General features: G+C 35.6%; 1 protein-coding gene across 3 annotated transcripts in view; it reads left to right on the top strand.

The window, feature by feature from the left end:
* LOC137249248 (zinc finger protein ZFP2-like) overlaps positions 1-27140 on the top strand; it is a 104001-nt gene that overhangs the window by 24189 nt on the left and 52672 nt on the right. For all 3 annotated transcript variants that reach the window (XM_067780570.1, XM_067780569.1, XM_067780568.1), the window contains exons 4-6: positions 8053-8286; positions 8364-8672; positions 26993-27133. In XM_067780570.1, coding sequence (XP_067636671.1) covers positions 8053-8286; positions 8364-8672; positions 26993-27133 — 684 coding nt within the window. The remainder of the gene's footprint in view (positions 1-8052; positions 8287-8363; positions 8673-26992; positions 27134-27140) is intronic.

Here is a 27140-nt window from a genome sequence, read left to right as displayed (position 1 = left end):
AGACAGCAAAAAACATTAAATTTTGCGCAAAATTTTGTTTTTTTGCTGTCTGATTACTTTCTGAATTTTGACTTCTGAAATTTTACTTCTGAAATTTGACTTCTGAATTTGACTTCTGAAGTTTGACTTCTGAAATGTGACTTCCGAATTTTGACTTCTGAAATTTCATTTCCGAATTTTTGTTTCTGAATTTTGACTTTCTGAAGAAAGGGTTCTGACTAATGTTTTCTGAAAAAAAATGTTTCTGAATTCTTTTTTTCTGAATTTATGGGGGGAACCACTTTTTCCATTCCTTGTAATGTAATTGGAAAGTTTTCAATTACATTTGAAATTCCTTTCGAAAGTACTGGGCAGAAATTACATTTCAGCAAAGTATTTTTTTTCAATTACAAACAAAAAATTGTTAACAGTATCCAGACCAAAGTTGAGCTAGAGTGACTCGCGTTTCCCTGGGGAGTGTGCGTTCCTCTTCCGCAAGTTTTGCGTACTGTTCTTTGAGTACTGGATTCACCGGGCAATTCCTGGCATAAAGGTCCGACGCCTGTTTGTGGAGTTCACCGAGGACCTGCTTGTGTTTTTGGCTTCATACGGCTGAGTTCTCAGGTGCCGTATTTCCTCATAATGCTTACGGAGATGACTCCTTAAGTCCCTGGGCGGTGTTGGCTGAACAATCAGATGTCTGTTGGGATGCCCAGGTTTCTGGGTATTCAACAGGAACTGCTTGGTTAGCATCTCATTTCTCTCCCTGATGGGGAGTATTCTCGCCTCATTATGTAGACGGTGTTCTGGGGACATAAGAAGACAGCCCGTGGCGGTTCTGAGAGCAGTATTTTGGTAGGCCTGTAGCTACTTCCAGTGAGTAGTTTTTAGGCCTGGCGACCATATAGGGGACGCGTAGCATGCAATCGCCTGGCCAATTGCTTTGTATGTGGTAATTAGCGTTTCTTTGTCTTTTCCCCAAGTGCTGCCAGCAAGGGATTTGAGGATTTTATTACGGCTCTGGATTTTCGGTACAATTGCGGCTGCATGCTCACCAAAATGCAGATCCTGACCAAACGTCATACCCAAGATTTTGGGGTGTAGGACAGTCGGTAGCGTAGCGCCATCGACGTGGATGTTCAAAATGGTCGACATTTGGGGCGTCCATGTTGTAAATAAGGTCGCGGAGGATTTAGTCGGTGATAATGCCAGGTTTCGCGAGGCGAAAAAACTGGAGAGATCAGGGAGGTAGCAATCTGATGCGTTGGTTTATATCCCTTATTTGGGTGTCGCCGGGATCGAGCTGTCTTATAAGGTCACTTTCTCTCGCTAAATTTGCGGCCTCCGCCGGGAAGTGAGGGCGAATTTCGGGAATTCTACCGGCGGGAATGAAGCGAGCCGAGGCGGATTCAATGACCTTGCGGAAAGCACCTTCCCCTTGGCGGGCATCAGTCGGGACACGTGGGGCAGCAAAGCGGTTGTCTGTAAGATTTGTATTCGTCCCACTTTCCTTTATAAAGGTGCGTTTTTCTGTGACGATGAAGTCGGCGGTACGCTCGAGCGAAATAAGTATGGGCAGGTGGTCGACTGCCAATGTTACCATCGACTGCCAGTTGACGCAGTTTACGAGTCCTGCGCTCACGACTGATATATCCGGCGAACTGTGACAGCTTCCTACCATAGCTGTGGGGGCGTCTCCGTTTATTGTGCAGAACGTTGTTTCTTCTATTTGATCCGCCAACATCTCACCCCTACTGTCTGCCTGCAAGTTTGAATGCCATAAATCGGGATGGGCATTGAAATCGCCTAAGATAATGCGATTATTGCCGGTGAGTAAGGCGCTGATATTAGGGCGGTATCCACTGGGGCAACGGGTGGCAGGAGGGATGTAAATGTTGATGATTTCTAGGTTTGCATCGCCTGACCGGACAGATAAGCCTTGACGTTCTAAGACACTGCCCCTGCGACCGATGTCCGGATCAAATATATGATATTGCACAGAGTGGTGTTGTAAGGAACCCTCATGACCATAAAGTCAAGCAATGCTTATTAAACACAACCATCATTCACAATGAGGGTTACCTTACAAAATGTCAAATGAATGACGCGAGATATTTTGCGCGTTTGAAACTGACCGGACACAATTTGTGAGAGATCCGCTAAAACATCTATATATACACACACACACATATATACATATATATATATATATATATATATATATATATATTATAAACCACAATATACACTTGAGCATTATCAACTTTTAAATAACTACATATGTTTGTAATTTATGTGAAATATGTTTTTATAATTTTCTCTAATATTCATTTTTGATGTATAAAAATATTCATTGAAAATATTTTGTAATTAGTAAAACAACTTTTAAATATTAAAACAAAATATTAAATAAGCAAAGAAGAAAGCTTTATAACATCAGGTGTGGAGGCGATTCAAGTTTAATGTCATCTTTAAAAGAAAATTACGCACAAATTTTAACTGACGCAGGCGTCGCATTCCCGTCCACTGCTACGCTATCGCAACTCAAGCGTATGACCGCTGAGATAGTTGGTGTTTCGGTTTCCAATGAAGTTCCTGCCGCTGGCGTATCTCCCGTTAATGATATAAATGCTGATGTTTCTTCTGTTGGTACTACTACCGACTGTACCGCTATCGTTGATGCCGCTGCCATTGTTACTACTGCCGAATGTACCGCTGCCGTTGGTATATCTCGTGGTGATGTATCCACTAATGGTGTCTCTGCCAGTAATTTTTCCGCTATTATTACCTCTATCAATGATATTTCCGCTCCTGCCGTCTCTGTTACTAATATTTCTACTGTTACTGGTGCTATCCCTAAAGTATCTCTTTTTGGACACGAGTTAGTTTGAATCGTTGTCTGCTAGACAATTAAGTCACTGTGTTGATAATAGCATGAAAACAGGCAGTGCTATTAAAACTAACTTTCGTTCTGTAGACGAAGAACTGTCTTATTTAAAAAAAAACAAATTGAAATTGCCACTTTGAAAAAACGTTTGGGTGAATTAGAACAAGCCATAGTAATACCTGCTAATAATAAAAATGGTTTTGTGAAATCGAACATGCCCTTACAAAATTCAGTGGCGATGATATTACATATCCTGTTAGATTTTTTTTAAAAGATTCTGAAGAAATAATGAATACGATAAACGCTGATGACCACTTTCGATTGTTGACTTTACGTCGTTCTCTTACTGACACAGCAAGGGTATTTCTTTCTACAATATCTGCAACAACTTTGCGCAAAATTTTGTTTTTTTGCTGTCTGATTACTTTCTGAATTTTGACTTCTGAAATTTTACTTCTGAATTTTTTTCAGCCTGGAACACAGCAACGTCGAAAGAAGGCGTTATATTCAATTGAATTATGGAATATGTATATTATCACCAAATTGGGTGAAGTCCGTACAATAATTCCATCGAAAGATGGCACAACGTCATTCGAAGTGCGTTTCGGACACACCCTAACATATTTAAATGCATTAATAAAATAAACAAGTAAGGAAGGCTAAGTTCGGGTGTAACCGAACATTACATACTCAGTTGAGCTGTGGAGACAAAGTAAGGGAAAATCACCATGTTGTAAAAAGAACCTAGGGTAACCCTGGAATGTGTGTGTTAATGATAATTTTAAACGGGAGTGGGCCTAAGTTCTATAGGTGGACGCCTTTTCGAGATATCGCCATAAAGGTGGACCAGGGGTGACTAGAATTTATTTTGTACGATATGAGTATCAAATGAAAGGTGTTAATGAGTATTTTAATAGGGCGTGGGCGTTAGTTCTATATGTGGATGCCTTTTCGAGATATCGCCATAGAGGTGGACCAGGGGTGACTCTAGAATTTGTTTGTACTATATGGATATCAAATGAAAGGTATTAATGAGTATTTTAAAAGGGCGTGGGCCTAAGATCTATAGATGGACGCCTTTTCGAGATATCGCCATAAAGATGGACCAGGGGTGACTCTAGAATTTGTTTGTACGATATGAGTATCAAATGAAAGGTGTTAATGAGTATTTTAAGAGGGAGTGGGCCTTAGTTCTATATGTGGATGCCTTTTCGAGATATCGCCATAAAGGTGGACCAGGGGTGACTCTAGAATTTGTTTGTACTATATGGGTATCAAATGAAAGGTGTTAATGAGTATTTTAAAAGGGAGTGGGCCTTAGTTCTATAGGTGGACGCCTTTTCGGAATATCGTTATAAAAGTGGACCAGGGTTGACTCTAGAATGCTTTTGTACAATATGGGTATCAAACGAAAGGTGTTAATAAGTGTTTTAAAAGGGAGTGGGCCTTATTTCTATGGGTGGACGCCTTTTCGGGATATCGCCATAAAAGTGGACCAGGGGTGACTCTAGAATGCGTTTGTACAATATGGGTATGAAATGAAAGGTGTTAATGAGTATTTTAAAAGAGCGTGGGCCTTAGTTCTATAGGTGGACGCCTTTTCGAGATATCGCCATAAAGGTGGACCAGGGGTGACTCTAGAATTTGTTTGTACGATATGGGTATCAAATGAAAGGTGTTAATGAGTATTTTAAAAGGGAGTGGGCATTAGTTCTATAGGTGGATGCCTTTTCGAGATATCGCCATAAAGGTGGACCAGGGGTGATTCTAGAATTTTTTTGTACGATATGGGTATCAAATGAAAGGTGTTAATGAGTATTTTAAAAAGGAGTGGGCCTTAGTTCTATATGTGGAAGCCTTTTCCAGATATCGCCATAAACGTGGACCAGGGGTGACTCTAGAATGTGTTTGTACGATATGGGTATCAAATTAAAGGTATTAATGAGGGTTTTAAAAGGGAGTGGCCCTTAGTTGTATATGTGAAGGCGTTTTCGAGATATCGACCAAAATGTGGACCAGGGTGATCCAGAACACCATCTGTCGGGTACCGCTAATTTATTTATATATGTAATACCACGAACAGTATTCCTTCCAAGATTCCAAGGGCTTTTGATTTCGCCCTGCAAAACTTTTTCATTTTCTTCTACTTAATATGGTAGGTGTCACACCCATTTTACCATGTTTTTTTCTAAAGTTATATTTTACGTCAATAGACTAATACAATTACCATGTTTCATCCCTTTTTTCATATTTGGTATATAATTATGGCATTTTTTTCATTTTTCGTAATTTTCGATATCGAAAAAGTGGGCGTGGTCATAGTCGGATTTCGGCCATTTTTTACACCAATACAAAGTGAGTTCAGATAAGTACGTGAACTGAGTTTAGTAAAGATATATCGATTTTTGCTCAAGTTATCGTGTTAACGGCCGAGCGGAAGGACATACGGTCGACTGTGTATAAAAACTGGGCGTGGCTTCAACCGATCTCACCCTTTTTCACAGAAAACAGTTATCGTCCTAGAATCTAAGCCTCTACCAAATTTCACAAGGATTGGTAAATTTTTGTTCGACTTATGGCATTAAAAGTATCCTAGACAAATTAAATGAAAAAGGGCGGAGCCACGCCCATTTTGAAATTTTCTTTTATTTTTGAATTTTGTTGCAACATATCATTAATGGGGTTGAATGTTGACATAATTTACTTATATACTGTAAAGATGTTAATTGTTTGTACTTGAGCCTCAAATAAAAAGATGATAAAAAAATTTGAAGGACTACCTTTATATAAATGGACCAAAAAATAGAAGGTAATTTTTCCTTTAATACAGACATAGTCTTGTTGAATTTTGACTAAAAAACTTTAACAATAGCTCTTTTAAAAGAATTTTGGGATTTAAAACTGTAAAGGTGGAGCGCAGTCTTTCAATTTAAGGCAAACCATGTACTTGGGATTAACTAATTGATTATTTAAAATTTAAACATGCGCTCTACTACAAAAAGGCAATTGCAACTTTGATTAGTTATGTAAGTAATTCCTAAGGCCGTTCTTTGGCGTTACCCGGACGTACTACGTCTATATCTATATTCGGCTTAGGTGACTGTAGAAAGATGCATGTGTGCTACATATAAATCGGTGAATTATTATAGGTGTGCGATGTTCTTGATATTCGTGGAGCGGGTGAGTTTGACAAAGAGGATGAATGTGATGAATGATTCTTGTTGGCGATTATTCTCATAATTGGCGAAGCCGGATAATGCAAATCAAACGTTGGTGGGGAATATGATCACAATTGTTGAGGAAGTAAGTTCAACACAATTGATGATGTGGTGAATTTTCATTGCTGGTGAATGTGCATCATAACAAAAGAATTCCACCTCGTTTGTCAGCTATTTAATTTGCACAGCTGAGAATTTTGTAAAATTTTGAGTTCTCGAGTTGATCTCCAACGTTATTATCATTATCAAACACATTTCTCAAATTGATATCCTACATTGGAAAATCTCCAAGGTAATATGTACCACCAAAACCAATAGCTGTTTATTGTGAGAAATAAACACCTGGTTGATACCAGTAATGAAGCGTAATTAATCAAAAATAAATCATATATATTTTATTTTATTTTATTTTCGTGAAAATGCTGTAGTATGCAATCTTACATTCGAGTCCAGTTAGAGAACCACAAGTGGGGAATTACATTTTTTCAACTTAAGTAATATCATTTTTTGCTTTATAAAAAATTCCGTCTTTTGCTGAGTACGCTATGATTCTCGAGTTGAGCCACTATTTGGAAACAACTCTTGAGATTTTAGAAGTATGCCTAGTTATCAACATGAACTGTAATGGTACTCAAGCCCAAATGCTTGTTGGGTATATTCGACGCCATTTCGTATGAACGCAAATAACTGATAGGTTAACTAGAGTTTAATGTAGTTTAACTGACAAACTGAGTTGAACTAGTACTGAAAAACCGGGCCTAAGTGAGACACAAATTAACGTTTATCAATTGTTTTATGTAAACTGCTGCACCCTGAATGCATTTGGTTTTAAAAATTTTCAAACGAAACGTAACAATTCAAAGAGTTATTCAAAAATTTCATTCTATACTCTAAAGGAGTTTGAAAAGAAAATTATCAAAATTTAACTAAAAAACCCTTTTTTTTAAACAGAGCTGGGGAGATTACGATTACGATTTCATTTCAATTACGATTACTGTAATTGTAATCCCCACATTTATACGATTACGACCTCCTGGTACTCGTCAAAAGGATACATTATACCTAAAAAATCTTTTGTCACAGCTGGGGAAGTTGAGATTGCGATTACATGTTGATTACTTATGATTTGGACTCCCGTAATTGTAATCCTTGAAAATCAATTATCTCGCATAGCACAGCATCTAAACGTGTTTTGGAGTGTAAGAAATCCCTGGAAAGAAACAGGAGAGGGAGAAGAATACATACATATTGGGTCCCAGTGCATATGTGAATAGATAGGATTGAAAAAGCGGATGAACTAGCTAAAAAGGACGCATCCCTTGAAGGCCCAAAACAGATTGGGCGAGATTAAGAGAAGGCGAGAGATTCATATGATCGACTGAGCGGGCAAGGCGTGGGTCCATGCGCGGGGCTATTAAGTGTCGAAGATTATGTGTAGGTCTTACAACCCTAGACTAACAAAGGTGTTCCTATCATTAAAAAGAGTGGACTGTAGACTCATGACGGGTATTCTGACTGGACACTACCTTCCGGCGTAACATGCCTTTAAATTAAGCTTGGTCAGTGATAGCAGATGTAGGAAGTGCGGGTTGGAGGCAGAACGGATCGAGCACGTGCCCTGCGCTTGCCAGGCTAAGACTTCAGCTTTTGGGAGTGGTAAGGCTGCCAGATCAGAAGCAGCAAGTGCTTAGGTCCTAGCAAGCTTATATTATTTGCCAAGGGGCGGGGTTATTTTATAACATAGGTCTTGGTTTTTGTTTCAGTGTGGTCATTAAACAAACTTCAGGTAACACTATGGGCTCATTCCTCATGGACCGGACAGTCCAACTTAACTTGTGCTTCATAAATCCTTAATGAAAGAGCCTAGCTATTCCACTTCAAGAAGTCTACTGCTATTTATCTAAACTCTGCTGTATATAAATATGCTCTTTTAAATAACCATTTGTTTTGTTGCCTAATAATACACAGAAACCTAGAAATGCAGCATCTCAATCTGTCCGAAGATAAGCCTTACAAGTGCCCACAATGTCCGTTGAGATTTCTTCATAAGTATGGTATGTCCAGACATCAACAAATTCATGTAGGGATCAAAAGACAACCGTGCGATATATGTGGTAAAATTGTTAGAAAAGCGGAATTAAGACAACATAAACGAATTCACTCTGGCGAAAAGCCGCATAAATGTGACATTTGTGAAAAGCGGTAAGTTATTATCAAAACCTCATCTTAACCATATATCTAAATTGATTCCAACTTTATATTCTGTCTGTTTTGAATAGCTTTACTCACAAGTCACATCTTAACACTCATTTACGTACACATACCGGCGAAAAACCATTTAAATGCAAATACTGCGGGCACGTATTTGCTACACGAACTGGAATGCTGAACCATTTACGTATTCATATGGGTGATAATATTTATGAATGTGAGTTGTGTCCCCTAGCTTTTGCTACAGCTTCAGTGCGACGTTTACACTCAGCTACACATATCGATGACGATCCCGAGACGCGTGAGCGAAACATGAAAGCCTTAATAGAGAAAGAGACTAAATTAAAAACGCAACAACTTGATATGGAAACTGCAGAGCAAGTAACATTGCATTCATAAGTACTGTAGTCATAATGTTTATTAGTAGAGCTCATTAGTGAAATAAATTCCTCATGGAATCAGGGGGTGGAGGCCGGATGCCCTAGAAGGTTCTATGTGGTCATATTAAATCGTTCCCGAGATGGTTGGGCTAGCACGTTAATGGTACTTGTTATCGGAAGGTACCGGATCTTTATCCGGCAAAGGACTGTCAACACAGATAACACTCCCCAAAACCTTCGGCGATTGTCTTAATTGCTACAAGGACAACAAAAACATAAGAACATAACTGACTGGGGATTATTCTTAAACAACCGATAGGAACAGTCGAGAAGACGGTGAAGTTAAATCAAAAAAATTTCAACAAAATTTAACTTTTTTCATTCAAAATGGGACTCCCTTTAAAACTTTCACATAAGTTTTCATCATGAACCAAGTAACAAATCCCATGATTCAATCACAAGAGGTTTACTCGACAAACACATTTTTTGACAATTGCAGCCATTTTGCTCCCAAACCGAATTGACATCCGTTAACTGTGTTGTTTCTTTGCGAATTTTCGAAAAATATTAGTAGTAGAAATAGGAAGCAATCAGTTTACAAATACCCGATAAGTACTTAACTGCAAAATTCCTTAGAGCATTTATTTTAATTTTATGATGAATTTATTAACTATGTCATGATCTATTAGTGTGGCTGAACATAGGAAATTTTATGTAAAGTACGGGCATCAAGGAACCGTGCACTTTCGTAAACCTATGAACATACTGTAACGAATTTAGGGAAATTCCGCTTATTTGCAACCTTTTACTAGCGTTCGTATCGCTAAACTGTTGAATAAATAACTCCAATATTCAGTAATGCAAAGTAGTCTTTATTAGACTACTTTAAAAATACTTCACAATAACACTTATACTTCGCATCTGATAGCGTGCTTAAATCAAACTGATTGATTAGGCCTAAGCTTGTGCTGCTTTTGTACTCTTCGGATTCCTCGTTCGCATACTTCTAGGCGTTTCTCCTTCTAGAATTTACTAGTTCGCTGAAGATTGCATACTTTTGTGAGTATCTCAAATATATGCATGTGAATTTGTAGTTTATAGCCTTTCGCAAAGCCATATGCTTGTGTATATGTGAGTAATAGTGATTGCATACTTTTGTGCAGAGATGCACCTTAACGTTAAGCTAATCGTTTATGAAAAAATTTCCACCGTTTCCGTTGAAACACTTCGAAATTTTATCGATAAAGAAATTATCAAGATAAATTGTATCTCGTTTTTAACCGAAACGAAAAGCATTCGTTAACGTTAAAAACGTTAACAAAAACGTGATACTTTCAGACCAATTCTAAATATTCTCGCGGAATTTTGTTCTCGCGGATTTTTTTATTCCCGCGGAAAAATTCCTCCAATTCTGTTCTCCTAGGGAGAACAATAATTGGGGAATAGGAATTTTGAATTTTCGAAGTCAGCTGTTTTGTCAATTGAAATTTCGTTGCACATTTCTTATTTTGTTTAAAATATTGAAAAGTTTAATTATTGTTGGAAATTTGTTGGAAATTAAGAAATAAAATATAAACAATGCACAGTATTTATTGCATTTCATGTGGTATTCACTGAAATGAGTAATGAATTGGTGCCACAGCAACATCAACAGCGGAACATAAGAAGAAGACGGTCGCATAACACAAATCTGCCGGAGTTGCCTGCTTTCATTCAGGAAGCAATTTTCTGGCGGCCAAGTTGAGTTGAATTCGTCCTTCGTCATATGCCAAAATCTATTTAAGCCTTATTTAAAAATCCTTGCGCAATTTCTGGATGGCTGCATCAAATATGTATACCAAGAGCTCTACCGTTGCTTATGATATACTTTTCGACTTAAAATAAAGAATATTGTGGTTGTAGTTGTTGTTGTATTAACAGTGAGAATATTGTGGTAGAATTAAAATCATATTTTAGCACAAATTTATACAAATAAGTGTTCTTTCTTAAAAGAACCAATTTCCTTTAACTATTTTGATGCATTCCCTTTAATTTAACCAAGTGAAAAAACTCCTATGAAATGGCAGAGAAATCTCCGTCTCCCTCACATTCATAATACCTACTTTTCTCCCATAACCGGTTTCCGCTTTTTCGAACATTGTTCAGAATAGGAGGAAAGGGAGAAGTGAAAAAAATCACAAGGAATTTTTATTTAGAACACGAGGAATGGGAGAAGGGAAAAAACTCGCACGGAATTTTGGTTTAGAGGTGGGCTGTTTATGTTTGAATTGTGCTGGCAATGCTATAGCCATGGTGAAGCCGTAAGGTGGTAACAGCGAGCGGACATACACACAAACTCCATGTAATTTGTTTGTGTAATTAGTTGGTGGTAATGTCAAAAATACTCTGAGAAATGTTCGCACTGTCAAAATTCATGAGAAAAATTGCAATCAGCTTGGCTTATGCTTTCACCTTTAATAAATCCGCCACCAATCAGCTTTGCCAGCATAGTTTGAATAATAATCAACATAAACGATTTGACTTCCTTTTGATATGGCAGAAAACGAAACAAAATCATTTCGTTAATTTGACGTTCTTAACGTTAATAAACGAAACGAAATGACTTTGTTTCGTTTATTAACCTTAATTATCGTAACGAAATGATATCGGTTCGTTGGTTAAGCATGCCTGCTTTTGTGAGTATCTTATATATATGCATGTGTTTGTGCGTATCTCTCCGCTGCTGTATGTACATATGTCTAGACATAATGATTGACTTGTTTATGTACAGACAAATGACTGCTTAGTATCGGCATAGAGATAATAGTATCCCTTAGTGTTGCTAATATTCGTCACACTGCCCTCCACCTAAGTCTGATCGTCCCGATCAGACAAATTTCCTGATCCAAACGCCGCCAGCCTTTCCAGACGAACCATTTTCATTTTGGTCCGTGGTTTGCCAATGGTTTGTATGCGGTAAACTACATCGTTGATCCGTTTTACAACTTTGTATGGACCTTCCCAATTACACTGCAATTTCGGGGACAAACCTTTTTTCCGTTATGGGTTGTATAACAGCACCAAATCTCCTTCCTGAAAACCTTCCGAATTAATGGCTTTATCGTATCTGGCTCTCATCTTGGCACTCATAATATTTGTTCGTTGCCTTACAAGATCGTGTATTTCTCTCATCTCTTCTTCCAAGACACCAGTGGATTTCTTGACATTTCTCTCCGCATCGGCATCTATCCCTAACTTCAAATCAGCAGGCAGTCGAAGGTCATTGCCAAAAATTACTTTTGCAGGGGTTTGGCCCGTTGTCTCATGCACTGCTGAACGGTCCTCCAATGTTCTATTGAATCGTTCCACCATCGGACTGAGGATGCAATGCAGTTGTCCGTGTTTTTCGAATGCCTAATGTTTTACACATTTCTTGGAACACAGCTGATTCAAAATTTCTCCCTTGGTCGGAATGCAACTCCACTGGTACACCATACCTTGCAACCCAATTGTTTATGAACACTTCTGCTACTGTTTCCGCTTCTTGATTTGGGATTGGGTATCCCTCTGGCCATTTGCTGAAATAATCCATAACCACCAGTATATTTGTTTTCGCAGTTGCTAGTAGGAAATGGATCTGCGACATCCATAGCGATCCTTTCAAATGGCGCACCTGAGTTATATTGCTTCATCTGGCCATGATTTCGGGTTTTGGGCCCTTTCGATCTGCTGCAAACCTCGCAGTTCGCAATCCACTCAGTGACCGACTGACGGCAACCAACCCAATAGAACCTCTCTTTAATCTTCTCGAGCGTCTTCGTGATTCCCAGATGACCTCCGCTTAGACCATTATGCAGCTCGCTGAGCATGTCAGGAATCATTTTCCTGGGAACGATTATCAGTTTCTTCTTGCATTGACCATCCTCACTCTCCCATACTCGATGCAAGCAACCGGATATCAATTCTAAACTGTTCCACTGTGCCCAATATGACTTCGCAATGGGACTCCCTGCTGACATCTCTCTGTTTGGTCTTTCGTTTCTTTCGATCCCTTGCATAACATGTGACAGATCTGTATCTTCTAGCTGACACTTCCTTAGTTGTTCCTTGTCCCATTCATCCATACACGTTATAGTCATTAGCCTGACATCTATAATGTCTTCTTTAGCCTCGGCCTTTGAACAGTGCTTGCATTCCAGACTACATGGTCTTCGTGACATTGCATCGGCATTCCCATGGGTACTACCTTTCCGATGCTCAATGGAAAAGTCATAGCTTTGTAGCCGCTCGATCCACCGTGCCAATTGTCCTTCCGGATTACGGAACTGCAGAAGCCATTTCAACGCTGCGTGATCTATCCTGACGCGGAATCGCTGGTCGTAGAGGTATTTGTAAAAATGTTTAATGCACTCTACCAATGCCAACAGCTCTCTCCGTGTAACGCAGTAGTTCCTCTCTGGTTTTTCAATTGAAAGGCTGTAATACGCAACTACCTTCTCCTGTCCATCAACCAGTTCTGACAAAACGCCTCCTATAGCATATCCGCTCGCATCTGTATCTAGAATAAACGTTGCTCCTGGAATCGGATATGACAACATTGGGGCAGTGCACAAACGCTCTTTCAATGTTTGGAAAGCTACTCCTTGCTCCTTCTTCCATTCAAAAGCTTTAATTTTTCTTGTTAGCTCGTGGAGGCTATGGGCTACGCTGGCAAAATTTGGTACAAATCGCCGGTAATATGTGCACAGCCCAAGGAAACTTCTCAATTCATGCAGATTCTGTGGTCTTGGCCAAACCTTCACTGCTTCTATCTTTTCATTCGCGGTGCAGATGCCCTTCGTCGTTACTTTATGACCCAAGTAACTAACTTGCTTCTTGATCAGAGAACACTTTTTGGGACTAAGTTTCAGACCAGCACCAGCTATTCTTTGGAAAACCTCCTCCAAGTTATTCAGCAGTTCTTCGAAGTTCTTTCCCAATACGATGATGTCGTCTAGGTACACTAAGCATGTTTTCCAATGTAGTCCTTTCAGTACCTGTTTCATGGGTCTTTCAAAAGTAGCTGGTGCATTACATAGTCCAAGGGGTATCACTGTAAATTGCCAAAGACCATCACCGACACTGAAGGCTGTTTTCTCTTTGTCTTCCTCCTTCACTTCCACTTGCCAGTAGCCGCTTTTCAAGTTCAGTGTGGAAAACCATTTCGTACCAAATAGCGAGTACAGAGTGTAGTCAATTCTTGACAATCCTTTTTCGTAACGTCATTCAACTTCCGGTAGTCCACGCAAAACCTCATTTTTCCATCCTTCTTCTTTACAAGTACTACCGGTGAGCTCCATGGACTAGCTGATGGTTCGATGACGCCGCTGTCACTCATATCTTGTATGATTTGACTCACAACTTCCCGCTTCGCTAGTGGAACACTACGTGGAGCTTGACGGATCGGCCTCGCATCTCCAGTGTCAATTTGATGTTTCACAACATTGGTGCGGCCTGGTTTGGAACCATCCTGGTCAAATATGTTCGCGTATTTTATGAGCAGTTGTTTTGCCTTACTCTGATAGGCTTCCTCTAGCCCATGCGTCCATGCCGTGATATCATTTGAAAGATCAGTATTACTAGATGAAACGTGTTCCTGGAGCTGTTCACAGTTAATAACTACTTCGGCCTCTTGGCATCTTCCCAAAATAGCTCCTTTGGTCAAATTGAATGGTGACTTGAACTCATTTAGTGCTCTTACCGGAATACGTTCATCTTGTTTTGTCATAGCCAGGGTTTTTCCTACAAGTATGTTCAGTGCTGATTTATTTGCTGCTTCGACAACCCACAATTTGTTTGTCCCACAATCTCCATCAACCTTTGCCCAGATGACTGCTTCTGATTTTGGTGGTATTTGCTGACTCTCTTCCACCAGCACTCGTTTACTACTGTAGCCTCTCTCGTAGCCGAAATTAAGTGGCACATCCATGTTCTTATATCGCATCGTCTTGCTTTGCATATCGATTTTGATGCCTTGGTTGATTAAGAAGTCCACTCCAATTATGATTTCATCAACAATACCTGCCACTATAAAATTGTGTAGTACCGTGACGTTCCCAATTGCTACTTCACATTCTACTTCTCCAATAACCTGGGTGTCTTCTCCAGCGGCTGTACGCAATATTGCTCCATGCAATGGTCTTATCTTCTTGTTGACAAAATCCGCTCGAATGATGGAATGAGATGCACCCGTATCTACAGTCAGTAAACGTTCCTTTCCATCCACATGTCCTCCGACAGTAAGATTGTTTGACCTTCTTCCAACTTGCGAGATAGAGATTATGCGGCATTCGATTGCGGGAGCCAGCTGTCGCCCCTTGCGGCTGACTCGCTTTAGTTTAACGATTGAGTGGACTTGGAGATTTGCTCATCTCCTTCAGCTCTGCGTTTACGTCTACCCACATTGTTGGAACTATTAGGACCGGTGCTGCAATGACGTGCAATGTGGCGTGGGTTGCCGCACTTGAAACATTTCATAACTCCAGAATTTTTCTGTTGTGATCCTTTCAGTGCTCCCAAAATTGTTTCCACCCACTCTGGCCTTTCTACTTCCACACGATGGGCTTTGTACGCTGGCTTACTCAAAAGTGAGGCAGTTTCCTGAGTCAGTGCATGGGATACCGTTTCAGCAAATGTTGGCTTTGGGTTCGCATATTTGGTGGTTAACCAAATATTTAAATATTTATTTTTAGAAATATTATTTTATTTATTTTTGAGTTTAAATATTTTCAAAACTAATTAGAATTTTCTTTTTTTGAAGTTATTCAAAAATTTTAAGTTAACATGAAAACACAATTAAAAATTATTTTAAAAATAAAGTAAATAATACAAAGTATTTAACACTATATTTACTCCCCCTCCAAGAAAATTTAAAACAAACAAATTATTAATTAATATTAAATGTAACCTTGTTTTGTTTTCTGTTGTTTAATGTATTTGTATTTAAATTAGTGTTAATAAGTATGTTTGCTGGTTTCAGTAAATCAATTGAAATATTTTTAATAGTATTTTTGTATTGAATTGTAAATGTTTTATGTTTCTTTGAGATAACTTTAAAAGGTCCTTCATAAGGTGATTCTAAATTAGATTTACGAAGAACTTTAACAAAAACATACTCACAATTTTCTAATTTTTTAGGAACGAAAAAGTTTTCTTTATTATGAGGAAAAACTTTAGAACGACCAAGCGAAAAATATTCTCTTATTTTGTGAAGAGCGTCATTAGAAAAATCTTGTTCTTTATTACTATTTGAAATAATTAATTCACCAGGTATTCTAAGTGTTTGGCCATAAACAAGTTCAGCAGATGAACATTTTAAATCTTCTTTAATAGAAGTTCGTAAACCAAGTAGAATGAATGGTAAAATGTCAGACCAATGAACCGATTCGTTTGATGCTATAATTGCTGCTTTTAAAGTTCGATGAAATCTCTCTATCATGCCATTTGCTTGGGGATGGTAAGGAGATGTATGAATTTTATGAGAACCTAAAAGTTTAGTTAATTCCGTAAAAAATTTTGAGGTGAATTGTGAACCTTGGTCTACTGTAATATTCAATGGTATACCAAATCGTGGTATATAATTTTGAATAAAAGTTTTTACTATAGTATTTGTTGAAATATCTTTAAGTGGATAAGCTTCAGGCCAACGTGAAAATCTATCAATAATTGTTAAAATATAAGAATTTTCATTTGAAACTGGAAGAGGTCCAACAATATCCATATGAATATGTTCAAAACGACCTGATGGTATTTGAATTTTTTGAATAGGAGATTTAGTATGTCTTGAAATTTTGGATTTTTGACAATTGATACAAGATGAAGTCCAATCGTTAATCTCTTTACGCATGTTAGGCCAATAATATTTATTTTGAATTAATTTTCTAGTTGTTCTTATACTTGGATGAGATAATGAGTGAATTTTGTCAAATATAATTCTTCTCATAGAATGTGGAACATAAGGTCGAAAAGGTTGTAGAGAAACATCACACCATATATTTAAATTAATAACTGGAATATGAATTTCCTTTAAATTATTTTTAGAATTTTGATCAGAAATGGTTTTTTGTAAAAATGTATCAGTTTGTTGTTCTTTATATAAAGTTTCTAAATTTATATCTTGAGTTGAAATTGCATTTATTTCTGGAATACGGGAAAGTGTGTCGGCAACTATGTTGTCTTTTCCACGTATATATTGAATATCATTTGTAAATTGAGCAATATATTCAAGATGACGTAGTTGACGAGGAGATCTATCTACTTTAGAATTTAGAATATGAATTAAAGGTTTATGATCAGTATAAATTGTAAAAGTTCTACCTTCAAGAAAATGTTTAAAATGTTTAATTGAATTATAAATTGCCAAGAGTTCACGATCAAATGTTGAATATTTAGTTTCTGTTGTAGTTAATTTTCTTGAAAAATAAGCTAAGGGTTCTAGTATATTATTGCTAGTTTGTTGAAGAACTGCTCCAATAGCAACATTTGATGCATCTACTGCTAATGATAAAGTACCATTTTTGTCGAAATGTGTAAGTAAAATATTTTTAGCAAAAAGTTTTTTAACATTTTCGAAAGCTGTTGTGGTTTCATTTGTCCAATTTAATTGTTTGAGTTTGTTTTTAATTGCATGTGTTAACATTTCATGCAGAGGACTAAGTTCTGTTGCTAACATTTTAATATATCTGTGATAGTAATTTATCATACCTAAAATTTTTTGTAATTTATTTATAGAAATTGGTTTTTCAAAATTTGTTATGATTTCAATTCTATCGAAAGATGGTTTAATACCTTCGCCTGAAATTTCGTAACTTAAAAAATTTAATTTATTTACACCGAGAGTACATTTTGAAGGTTTGATATTTAAATTATATTCTTCAAGTCTTTTGAAAACTGATTTTAAATGATTTATATGTTGATCTTCATTATCACTGGCAATAAGAATGTCATCAATGTATGTAAATACAAAATCGAAATCAGAAAATACTTCATTAATAAAGCGTTGGAAAGTTTAAGCACTGTTTCGTAAACCGAAAGACATTCTTACGAATTCAAACATTCCAAAAGGGGTAGTTATTGCAGTTTTATGAATGTCTTCTTCTGCCATTGGAATTTGGTGGTAAGCACGCACAAGATCAATTTTGGAAAAAAATTGTTTGTTTTTTAAATCAATTGTTAAATCGTGAATATGTGGTAAAGGATACCGATCTGGTGTAGTAATAAAATAAAGTCTTCGATAGCCTCCGCAAGGTCTCCAATCATTTGGTTCTTTCTTAGGAACGAGATGAAGTGGAGATGCAATAGGAGAATTTGAGGGTCTGCATATACCAGTTTTAACTAAAAATTCAAATTCAGCTTTAGCAATTTTAAGTTTGATTGGATCAAGACGTCTGGGTTTCGAAAATGGTAAAATACCTTTTGTTTCTATCCTGTGAACCGTATGGTGTTTAACTTTTTTAGTATAATCTGGTTCACAAGTAATAGACGGAAATTCATTAAGTAATTTTGAACATTTATTTTCGATAATAGGAATTTTGAATGAGAAAATATCAGAAAATCCAGAAGATCCAGCAACTTTAATTTTTGTAGTAGAATCCATTATTTCTTTATTTTTAATATTGACAATAATTCCGAATTTTTCTAAAAAGTTTGCTCCTAAAATTGGTGTATCAATGTTTGCAATAATGAATGGAAATTCAAAATCTCTTCTTAAACCTAAATCAATTTTAAGTAGTTTTGTACCGAAAGTTTCAATTGAAGAACCGTTTGCTGCAGTCAAAGTAAGATCTGAATTTCTTTTATAAATTTTAAATTTAGAAAAAGGAATAACTGATACGACTGCGCCGGTATCGATAAGAAAATTAAGTTTATTGAATTTATCAAATATGAATAGGCGACGAGTAGGTTTAATAATAGTTCCATTATCAGTCACCATCAAAATGGATCGTTTCAGTTTAAATTTTGTTCGGAATTTGAATTGATTTTGATTAAAATTGCATGGGGGTATACATTTAAGAGCGTTATTTTAAAATTTTTTGTGATACCAACAAATATTTGTTTGTGAATTAAAATTACGATTGTTTGAAAAATTTCTGGATATTGAAAAATTTAGAGATTTAGATCTATTTCTATCTTTAGATCTTGAATGAATTTGTAATTGATTAATATCATTAGAAATTTTATTTAAATTTTGAAAAATAGCCGTGGTAATTCAGTTAAATTTTTAACGCATTGTTCTAAAATATTATTATTTATACTCGAAGCTATAGGAGATTTGGAAGAATGACGTTTGTTGATTAAATCAAAAAGTTTGTCAGCTAAAATAATTACTTCATCTTTATTTTGATTGTTACTAGAAGTTAAATGGATTTGTATTTCTTGTGGCAATTTACGAATCCATAATTTGAAAAGTAATTCTTGACTTACAATGGAGTCAGTACCTATAAGTGATTTCATAAATCTGAATAATTCAGATGGTGAACGATCACCAAGTTCAGTTTTTGAAAATAATTGTTCTAATCGTTTTTCTTCGCTAAGAGAAAATCTTTCACATACATTTTTTTTGATTGTATCATATTTATTGAAAAGAGGAGGAGGGTTAATAACGTCAAAAATTTTAGAAATAGTATCTCGTTGAAGGGTAACTAGAACATTTTGAAATTTTAAATTATCATCAGTGATATTATTAATTTCAAATTGTCCTTCAACAAGTAAAAACCAGGCATCAGGAGAATCTTGCCAAAATTGTGGTAATTTAATAGATTTAGTAGAAGGAAAATTTGTAAAGTTATCTTGTCTTGAAGTATCTTGTGTTATATTAGAGATGTTGTTTTGTGTTGTATTAATGTTAGAATTTTGAGTTGTATTGTGAGTCATTGTGTTATTTGTATAACTGTTGTTTTGATTTTCCAAATTTGTAAACTTACGGGTTCGTATTGGTGAACGTAGAACCATATGAAAAAAAAAAAAAAAATTAAATGAAAAATTTGAAAATTAGGAAATATTTAAGATTTTTTTTTTTTTTGGAAAGGGAGTTAACAATTTAAATAAAATATTTAATTTTATATAAAAAATAAGTAAATTTAAATAATTTATATTAAAATTGTTAAAATATAAAAATAATCTTAAAATAAATTTGAAAGTTAAAAGGTTTAAAATTTTAATTTAAATTATAATTGAAAAATTTTAAATTTAATATTAAAATAAAAATTATACTTACATAAAATTAAATTTAATAAAAAAATATTAAAATTAATAAGTAGTTGTAGTGATGATTGTTTAAAAATTACTTGAAATTAATATATGTATTGTTTGATATCGCAATGCTTTTAAAATATGCAATGGCTTTGTTGTTTTCTTTGTAAATCTCTTAATTTTCATCGTGATGTCTTCATTTTTAATCTGTTCTTGTGTGTATTGCGTGCAAAATTGTTGTTGTGGCTTGGATAACCCAATCGTTGTTTTTAAGAGTATTAGGTTGTAAATGTTTTTATTTTGTTTACACACACGTTTTTAGAGTTCTTTATTAATTAACAAATCGTAAACAAATTTTATTTTGTATTTTGTTTATGTTGCATAAAATTCATAGAATGCTTACTAGTAAATTTCTGTTATACGTACGTTTATGTTTTTAATTTGATTTTCAACACTTATTCTTTGTTTTAATGTTTCGTATATATAATTTACAGCGACTGTTATATGAAATTTGCACAGAATGTTGTTGTATTGATTCCTGTTCACAAATGTATAGGGAACACAAACATAGTTAAATTATATGCACAAGAATTTCAATAGTGCTATTTATTAAATTTTTTTTATTCAGTTAATTCTTCAGCGCGTACTGCATTATGCTATTTTTATTATAACAAATATGGAGGGATAGTTATGTACATTAATGATCCCAGTTTTCTTTAATTACATCACGTTACTATATATTGCGAAATCACATAAAAGCAAAATAAATTCGTCTATGATCCAAGTTGATTTTGGTTTTAAAGTTCGGTTTAAAGTTCGTTTTAAAGTTGTAGGATCATTGGTAGGATCGCCAATATATTTGGTGGTTAACCAAATATTTAAATATTTATTTTTAGAAATATTATTTTATTTATTTTTGAGTTTAAATATTTTCAAAACTAATTAGAATTTTCTTTTTTTGAAGTTATTCAAAAATTTTAAGTTAACATGAAAACTCAATTAAAAATTATTATCTTCTGATTATTTTCGGCCTTAGATTTATAAATTTTAAATATTTAACGAGCTCGAGGCCATATACATATGTATATATTCAGATTAAAACCCGGATAGATTTTATATATATGTATATATTTTAAATTTTATTTAGTCGATATTTCGACCTCAATCTGAGGTCATTCTCAAGACTGTAAAAAAACAAACATGAAACATTAAAATCATAAATAATATATAAACTTACACTCTTGGGTGTAGCTTGTCGACTAATTTTACAATATTAAACATAAGTACAAGAAGGCAATAGAACCGAAAAAGTAAACATCCAAAAAATATACAGTAATGGTAAACAAATTTTTACACAAACAGCAATACATTAAACTAACTAAATAATAGGCGAAACTCTCATATTGCTCTCCTGTTGCTCCTGTTGATCAGTTGGCGGTATGCCGACGCGCATTTTTCCGTATCTGCTTTGTAGTTCATTCGTTTCTCTCTCGGTTCGTTAATAATAAACAACATCTCAAGTGTGTATCTTTTGTTGTAATGCTTCTCCTGTTGCATTATTGCTACGTTCTCAAAATCTGGAGTGTGCCCGGTTTCTCTGCAATGCTGACTTAAAGCTGTTTTGTTTTCATTAGGGTGGTCGCGATTTTTTAAATTTGATTTATGGGCGGAAATCCTTGTTTTTAATCTGGACTTAGTTGTACCAACATATACCTTCGGGCATACGTAGGACCCGTCATTTTTGCAAGGAATCCGGTATATAACGTCCGATTTGTCATATTTTTCTATTTTGCTTTTTGTATTACTGAATATTTTCTGGACGGTATTATTATAAGTAAATGCTATTTTAAATCTCTCACGGTCATACATTTTGGAATATTTCATTCTATTTGATAGCCCCGGAACATGCGTGGATGTCTTATATATTTTATTAGTTTTGTCATTAAAGGTTTGATTGGTGTTAGCTTTTATAAAATAATCGTGAATATAGCCTCTTATTAGACCTAAAGGAAAATCGTTGTCTTTCAGAATTTTCGTAATGATTTCTATATTTTTTCCATGGTATATCGTATCACTGATTGATAAAACTCTCTTGATAAAGTTTTTGGCTGTGTTGACTATGGTTGATTTGTCGTGCTTTGAATAAAAATTTATCAATCTGCCCGATGCAGTGGGTCTTTTGTACCAATCAAAGGATAACTTATTATGCTTTCTTACTACCAGCGTATCTAGATATGGTAGTAATCCATCTTTTTCAATTTCAAATGTAAATTTGATAGTTCTATTGTAGCTGTTTAATAGATTTATCATGTCTTCCACTGAATTCGTTTTCACAATGGCAAACAGATCGTCAACATATTTTGTTAGCAAACGGGGCTTTTGAGACGCATCCTCTTCAAATTTTGTTAGCATATGTATATGGCCTCGAGCTCGTTAAATATTTAAAATTAAAAATTATTTTAAAAATAAAGTAAATAATACAAAGTATTTAACACTATAGCATATGTAGCTCGTTTCGTTTCGACATCCCGTATTCCATTTATAAAGCTCTGAATTTTAACCCTCTCGGTGTATTCTACGGGTGCGTCTGCATTTGCGAGATGAGCCAATCTTTCAGCATCCGACGCAAACTCCTGCAAAGTCTCATTCGCTTTTTGGTAACGGTTTTGCAACTCAATTTGGTATATCTGTTTTCTATTCTCGCTTCCATAACGTCTCTCGACAGCGGCCACCAATGCTTCATAGTTGTTCCGCTCTCCTTCGGGAATCGTCTGTAGGATTACGGCTGCTGGCCCCTTCAATGCTACGAATAGAGCTGCAACTTTATCTTCAGCATTCCAGTTGTTCACTGCTGTGGTCTTCTCAAACTGTAGGTTAAAGACCTGGAAAGGGACAGAACCGTCAAAGGATGATGTTTTTACCTTTGAATTGCTTGCTGAAACAGCTGGGCGATTTAATCGCAACTTCTGTATACGACCTCTCAAAGCATCCACCTCGGCTTCGATTTTTTCCTCAAACTGCGTTTTTTTCTCGTCCATACGCGCTTCGAGTTTTGATGATATACGCGCCTCTTGCGCTTCGAATTGTACTGTTATGCGTGCCTCTTGTTCTTTCAGTTGTGTTTCCATCTTTGATGTAATCTGTGTCGACATTTCTGAAATACGCGTTTCTAGTGCTACAATCTTTGATGTTATGCGTGTCTCTTCCGATTCCAGTTGGGATGCCATATATGTTTTCTGTTCTTCCAGTTGAGATGACATTTGTCTTTCCTGGGCTTCAATCTTGGATGTTATACGGTTCTCCTGGGATTCCAATTGTGATGACATTTATAACATGCCTTAGTGTTGCTAATATTCGCCACAATACGAAACCAATTCAAAATTCATCGTTCAACGTAAAGCCTCGACTATTAAATCGGTTCACGTAAAAATGTCATTAGTATAAATGGAGATGCCATAACGAAATGTACTCATTGGGCATGTTAACTTATTCAGGTAAAAGTCTAGAACAGGGGTCTACTGCTAATACGCGTCCAAAAATATCGAGAGAGGTGACCTCGACAACAATAATCTTAAGGCGGAAAAGAAAAATTGTATCGCTTTCCGGAGATATTTGCAGTTGAAGTTGGCAATTTTCATGTGGTTGTTGTAATGTTTTTGTGCTCTGAAAAAGATTTTGTGTACAAAGGGATTTTGCACGCATTTATTTTGATCCCACCTCACTGGTGGACCGGCCAGGGTAATTTTTATAAGCTCGGCTGAAGGCCGCCAACGCAACCCGGGGTCATTTTTCAGTTTTTCGTCAATATCTTTTGAACGAGCTAAAATTTTTATTTCCACCTTCGAATTATTGTTATCGAGGTCAATACTCGTCTTTTAACACTTCTCTCGATATTTTTGGGCGCGTATTAAAAGTCCACCGTATGTTCGGAACATTCGTCTCCATTTAAGAATTTGGAGAATCGGTTTATATTTGGAATATTATGCATATTCGGACCTCGTGAGGTAGTATCAAATGAACGAATATTCTAAATTACCGGTTTATCCGGAATCCTTCCATGAATACTTAACGGAAAAGAGCTTTCCGAAATTTCAGAATAAAAAGGTGAATACTCCCTGTGCAGCAGGACCGCACAAAAGCTTAACTCTTCTGTCAAAGTCTAGGTAGGAATATCAAGTTCTAAGACAATAACCCATTTTCTTTTATTTTTGTTTTTGTCAGTTCATTGCGGCTGCTGAGTAGCGTATCACCCCATGTCGGCTGCCTGTTCAAAATCATGCTATCTCAAACAATTTTTTTTTAAATTTCCCAATTCAGGATTTGTCAAAAAACCGCCCTATAATAGAATTAGATTGAAGAACACCTTATATCAGAATACTTTTCATTAACTCTCTCATATTACAAAATGCATTGAACTTATGCTCATGTAGCGAGTTTTGGAAACAAATTTTGAGATAGTGCATTTTTGAATAAAATTCTAACGTACGGTATCCTTCAAACAATTTCTGAAAGAATGACCAAACCAACATAACTTTATCAATTTACGAAATATTTAGTAGAAAATGAATTATTTCCCCAAAAACTTTAGGCATTTAGGGGATTGATTCCCCGTCTTCCTTACTTCGTAAAAGCAACCCGTCCAGATTTTTCAATTTGGGAGTGTCAAAGATCTGTCATCATTGAAGAACAAACCTCTAGTAATTGAATCATGAACAAATCCCTCATTAAAGACAAAAACAAAAACTAAGTGATTGGTGCATGAGTTTTCAATTTCGATTTTTACTGCACCTTTTTTTTTTGTATCTCGTTTTTACTGATAGGATTTTAAGCTTTTTTGTATTCAAACTTAAAAAAAAGTAGTACATCATATTTGGAACACATAATACATACAGGAATGGAAAGCGACCTATGAAAAAAAATCGCCGCTAGGTGGCGCAAGGGTCGAGATATTCAAAAATATTGTACCTGTGGTCCGATTTGGCTAATATTTGGAACAAATATTACATACAGTCCGATATAAGCGACATCAAAATACTTTGGAGTTCGACGACTTAGATTGTAACAAATTGTCAGCAAAAAGTCCTTGTAAAAATGAGTCACTAAATGAACTAAAAGAATGAGAAATAATAGGCAATTAAGACTAAAAACTTGAAAATAAAATTTATTAAAAAAAATGTTTAAGTTAAACGGTTTTATTGAAAACAATACTTACATTAAGTAATAATAATACTAAAAGCTTAAAAATATATAGGTATGTCTTAGGTACTAGTCATCGCACTCCCCATCAATCCAGGGCGTTGATCAGACAAATAAAAGCGTTGGGCGCGTGAAATTTCTAAAAATGTGTGGCGTGGCATTACCTGATTAAGCTTCAGTTGGTCTTACTTATGACTATCAATATTTGACGCGTCCAACGCTTTTTTTAAGCGGTTTTATTTAGCTTGACTTGATAGGCCGGCCGGCACGTATTTTGTAATTGAAATTTAAGTAACTTCCCGATAACCTACAAGCTTCAAACTTGGAATATATTTCAGAACCCGATGGAAATGCAATAATAAGAAAAAAACTCCGATAGGTGGGGCAAGGATCGTGATGTTAAAAAAAAAAAATCGTATTTATGGTCCGATTTGGCTCATATCCAATTTGCGTCGTGCTCTTTTAATTTTCCTACAAATTGGCGGGACGGGACCTACTTGTTTAATGCCGACTCCGAACGGCATCTGCAAGGCAGATGAGTTTTCACTGAGACCTTTTCATGGCAGAAATACACTCGGAGTGCTTGCCAAACACTGCCGAGGGTCGACCCGGCTTAGAAAAATTTCTAAAAATGTGAGGCGTAGCATAACCTTATTAAGGTTCAGTTGGTCTTATATATGACAATCAATAGAAATTTGACGCGTCCAACGCTTTTATTTAATTGTCTGATCAACGCCCTTGATTGATGGGGAGTGTGATGACTAGTACCTAGGACCTACCTAATTAGTTTCTTGCTTTTAGTATTATTTTCACTTCATGTTGGTATCGTTTTCAATAAAACCGTTTAGCATAAATTTTTTTTAAATTATTTTATTTATTTATAGCTGTGTAAACAACCAGTTTATGATTTTTCACTACATTACATTAAAAATACGCATCACATCAATCTATACTTTAAAATGCAAAAAACGTTTTCAAATTGCATTAAATACTTAGTACCTGGGCGACCGAGCTTTGATCGGCAATCTTCGAGTATACCGCATAACTTACTTTGTTTCATCATTAATCAAACTCTACTTTTTTTATATGCACATATATTATATATTTTTACTAATAGTAATATGCATTTAAATATATTTTGCTAGAATTTGCCACGGTGCCTTGATATTGCATTTCAATTTTATTAGCGTGTATGAAATTTAGAAAATTAAGTCGAATCATGTGTAAGATTTTTTTGCGAAGATTTTTGACTTTAATGTTCTCCTTTAAAGCTTTAATAGAATATGAGTAAGTAGAGTACTATTTCGTCTAACTACCCCAACCCTAAATGGTAACCCTACTCAAAAATGTCCCTATTGTAATGCGGAGTGAAATACCTTTCGTTCGATACCCATATCGGCATATCTCATGCAATTTTTTTTTTTAATTTCGAATAGGTGGTAGCCCTAAATGGCAACCCCACTCAAAAATGTCCCTATTGTAATGCGGAGTGAAATACCTTTCGTTTGATACCCATATCGGCATATCTCATGCAAGACGTGTTGAGGCATCCACTATATTGGCAACTTATTTTTTGCCATATACATAAAAACGGATTTCAAAACTTCGAAATATTTTCTCACTTATTTCTGGCATTAAAAAAGTTAAGAATGTCATACCAACAATTTTTTTTGTGTTTTCTTTGGTTTGGCATTTGCACAAAGTTTAAGAGTGATTTTAAAATTTTCTTAAAAATCAAAAAACCATTATGGCCGCCAAGAAGAGTAAATGTTTTTACCTGGTAATATTTTTATCATGGGCCGTTCCTATATAAAAAGTAGTACATACTTTGTAAACTTTGTCATTTTTCTCTAAAATCAATAAAATATATTTAATTTTTTTTTTATTTTTTATTTAATTTTTAATTAATGCAGGCACCAAATATATAATGGTAGCATCAATGGATACGAGTGTGATATTTGTGGGAAAAGTTTTAGAGATACATCGAGATTAACACTACATGAACTTATTCATCGTGGTGAAAGACCGCATAAATGTAAATTTTGTGAATTGCGGTAAGTT

This window comes from Eurosta solidaginis, chromosome 4 (assembly GCF_040869045.1).
Source record: "Eurosta solidaginis isolate ZX-2024a chromosome 4, ASM4086904v1, whole genome shotgun sequence".
Classification (NCBI taxonomy): Eukaryota; Metazoa; Arthropoda; class Insecta; order Diptera; family Tephritidae; genus Eurosta; species Eurosta solidaginis.
Note: the sequence above shows the minus strand (reverse complement) of the source record. Positions and strands in the feature narration are given on the sequence as shown.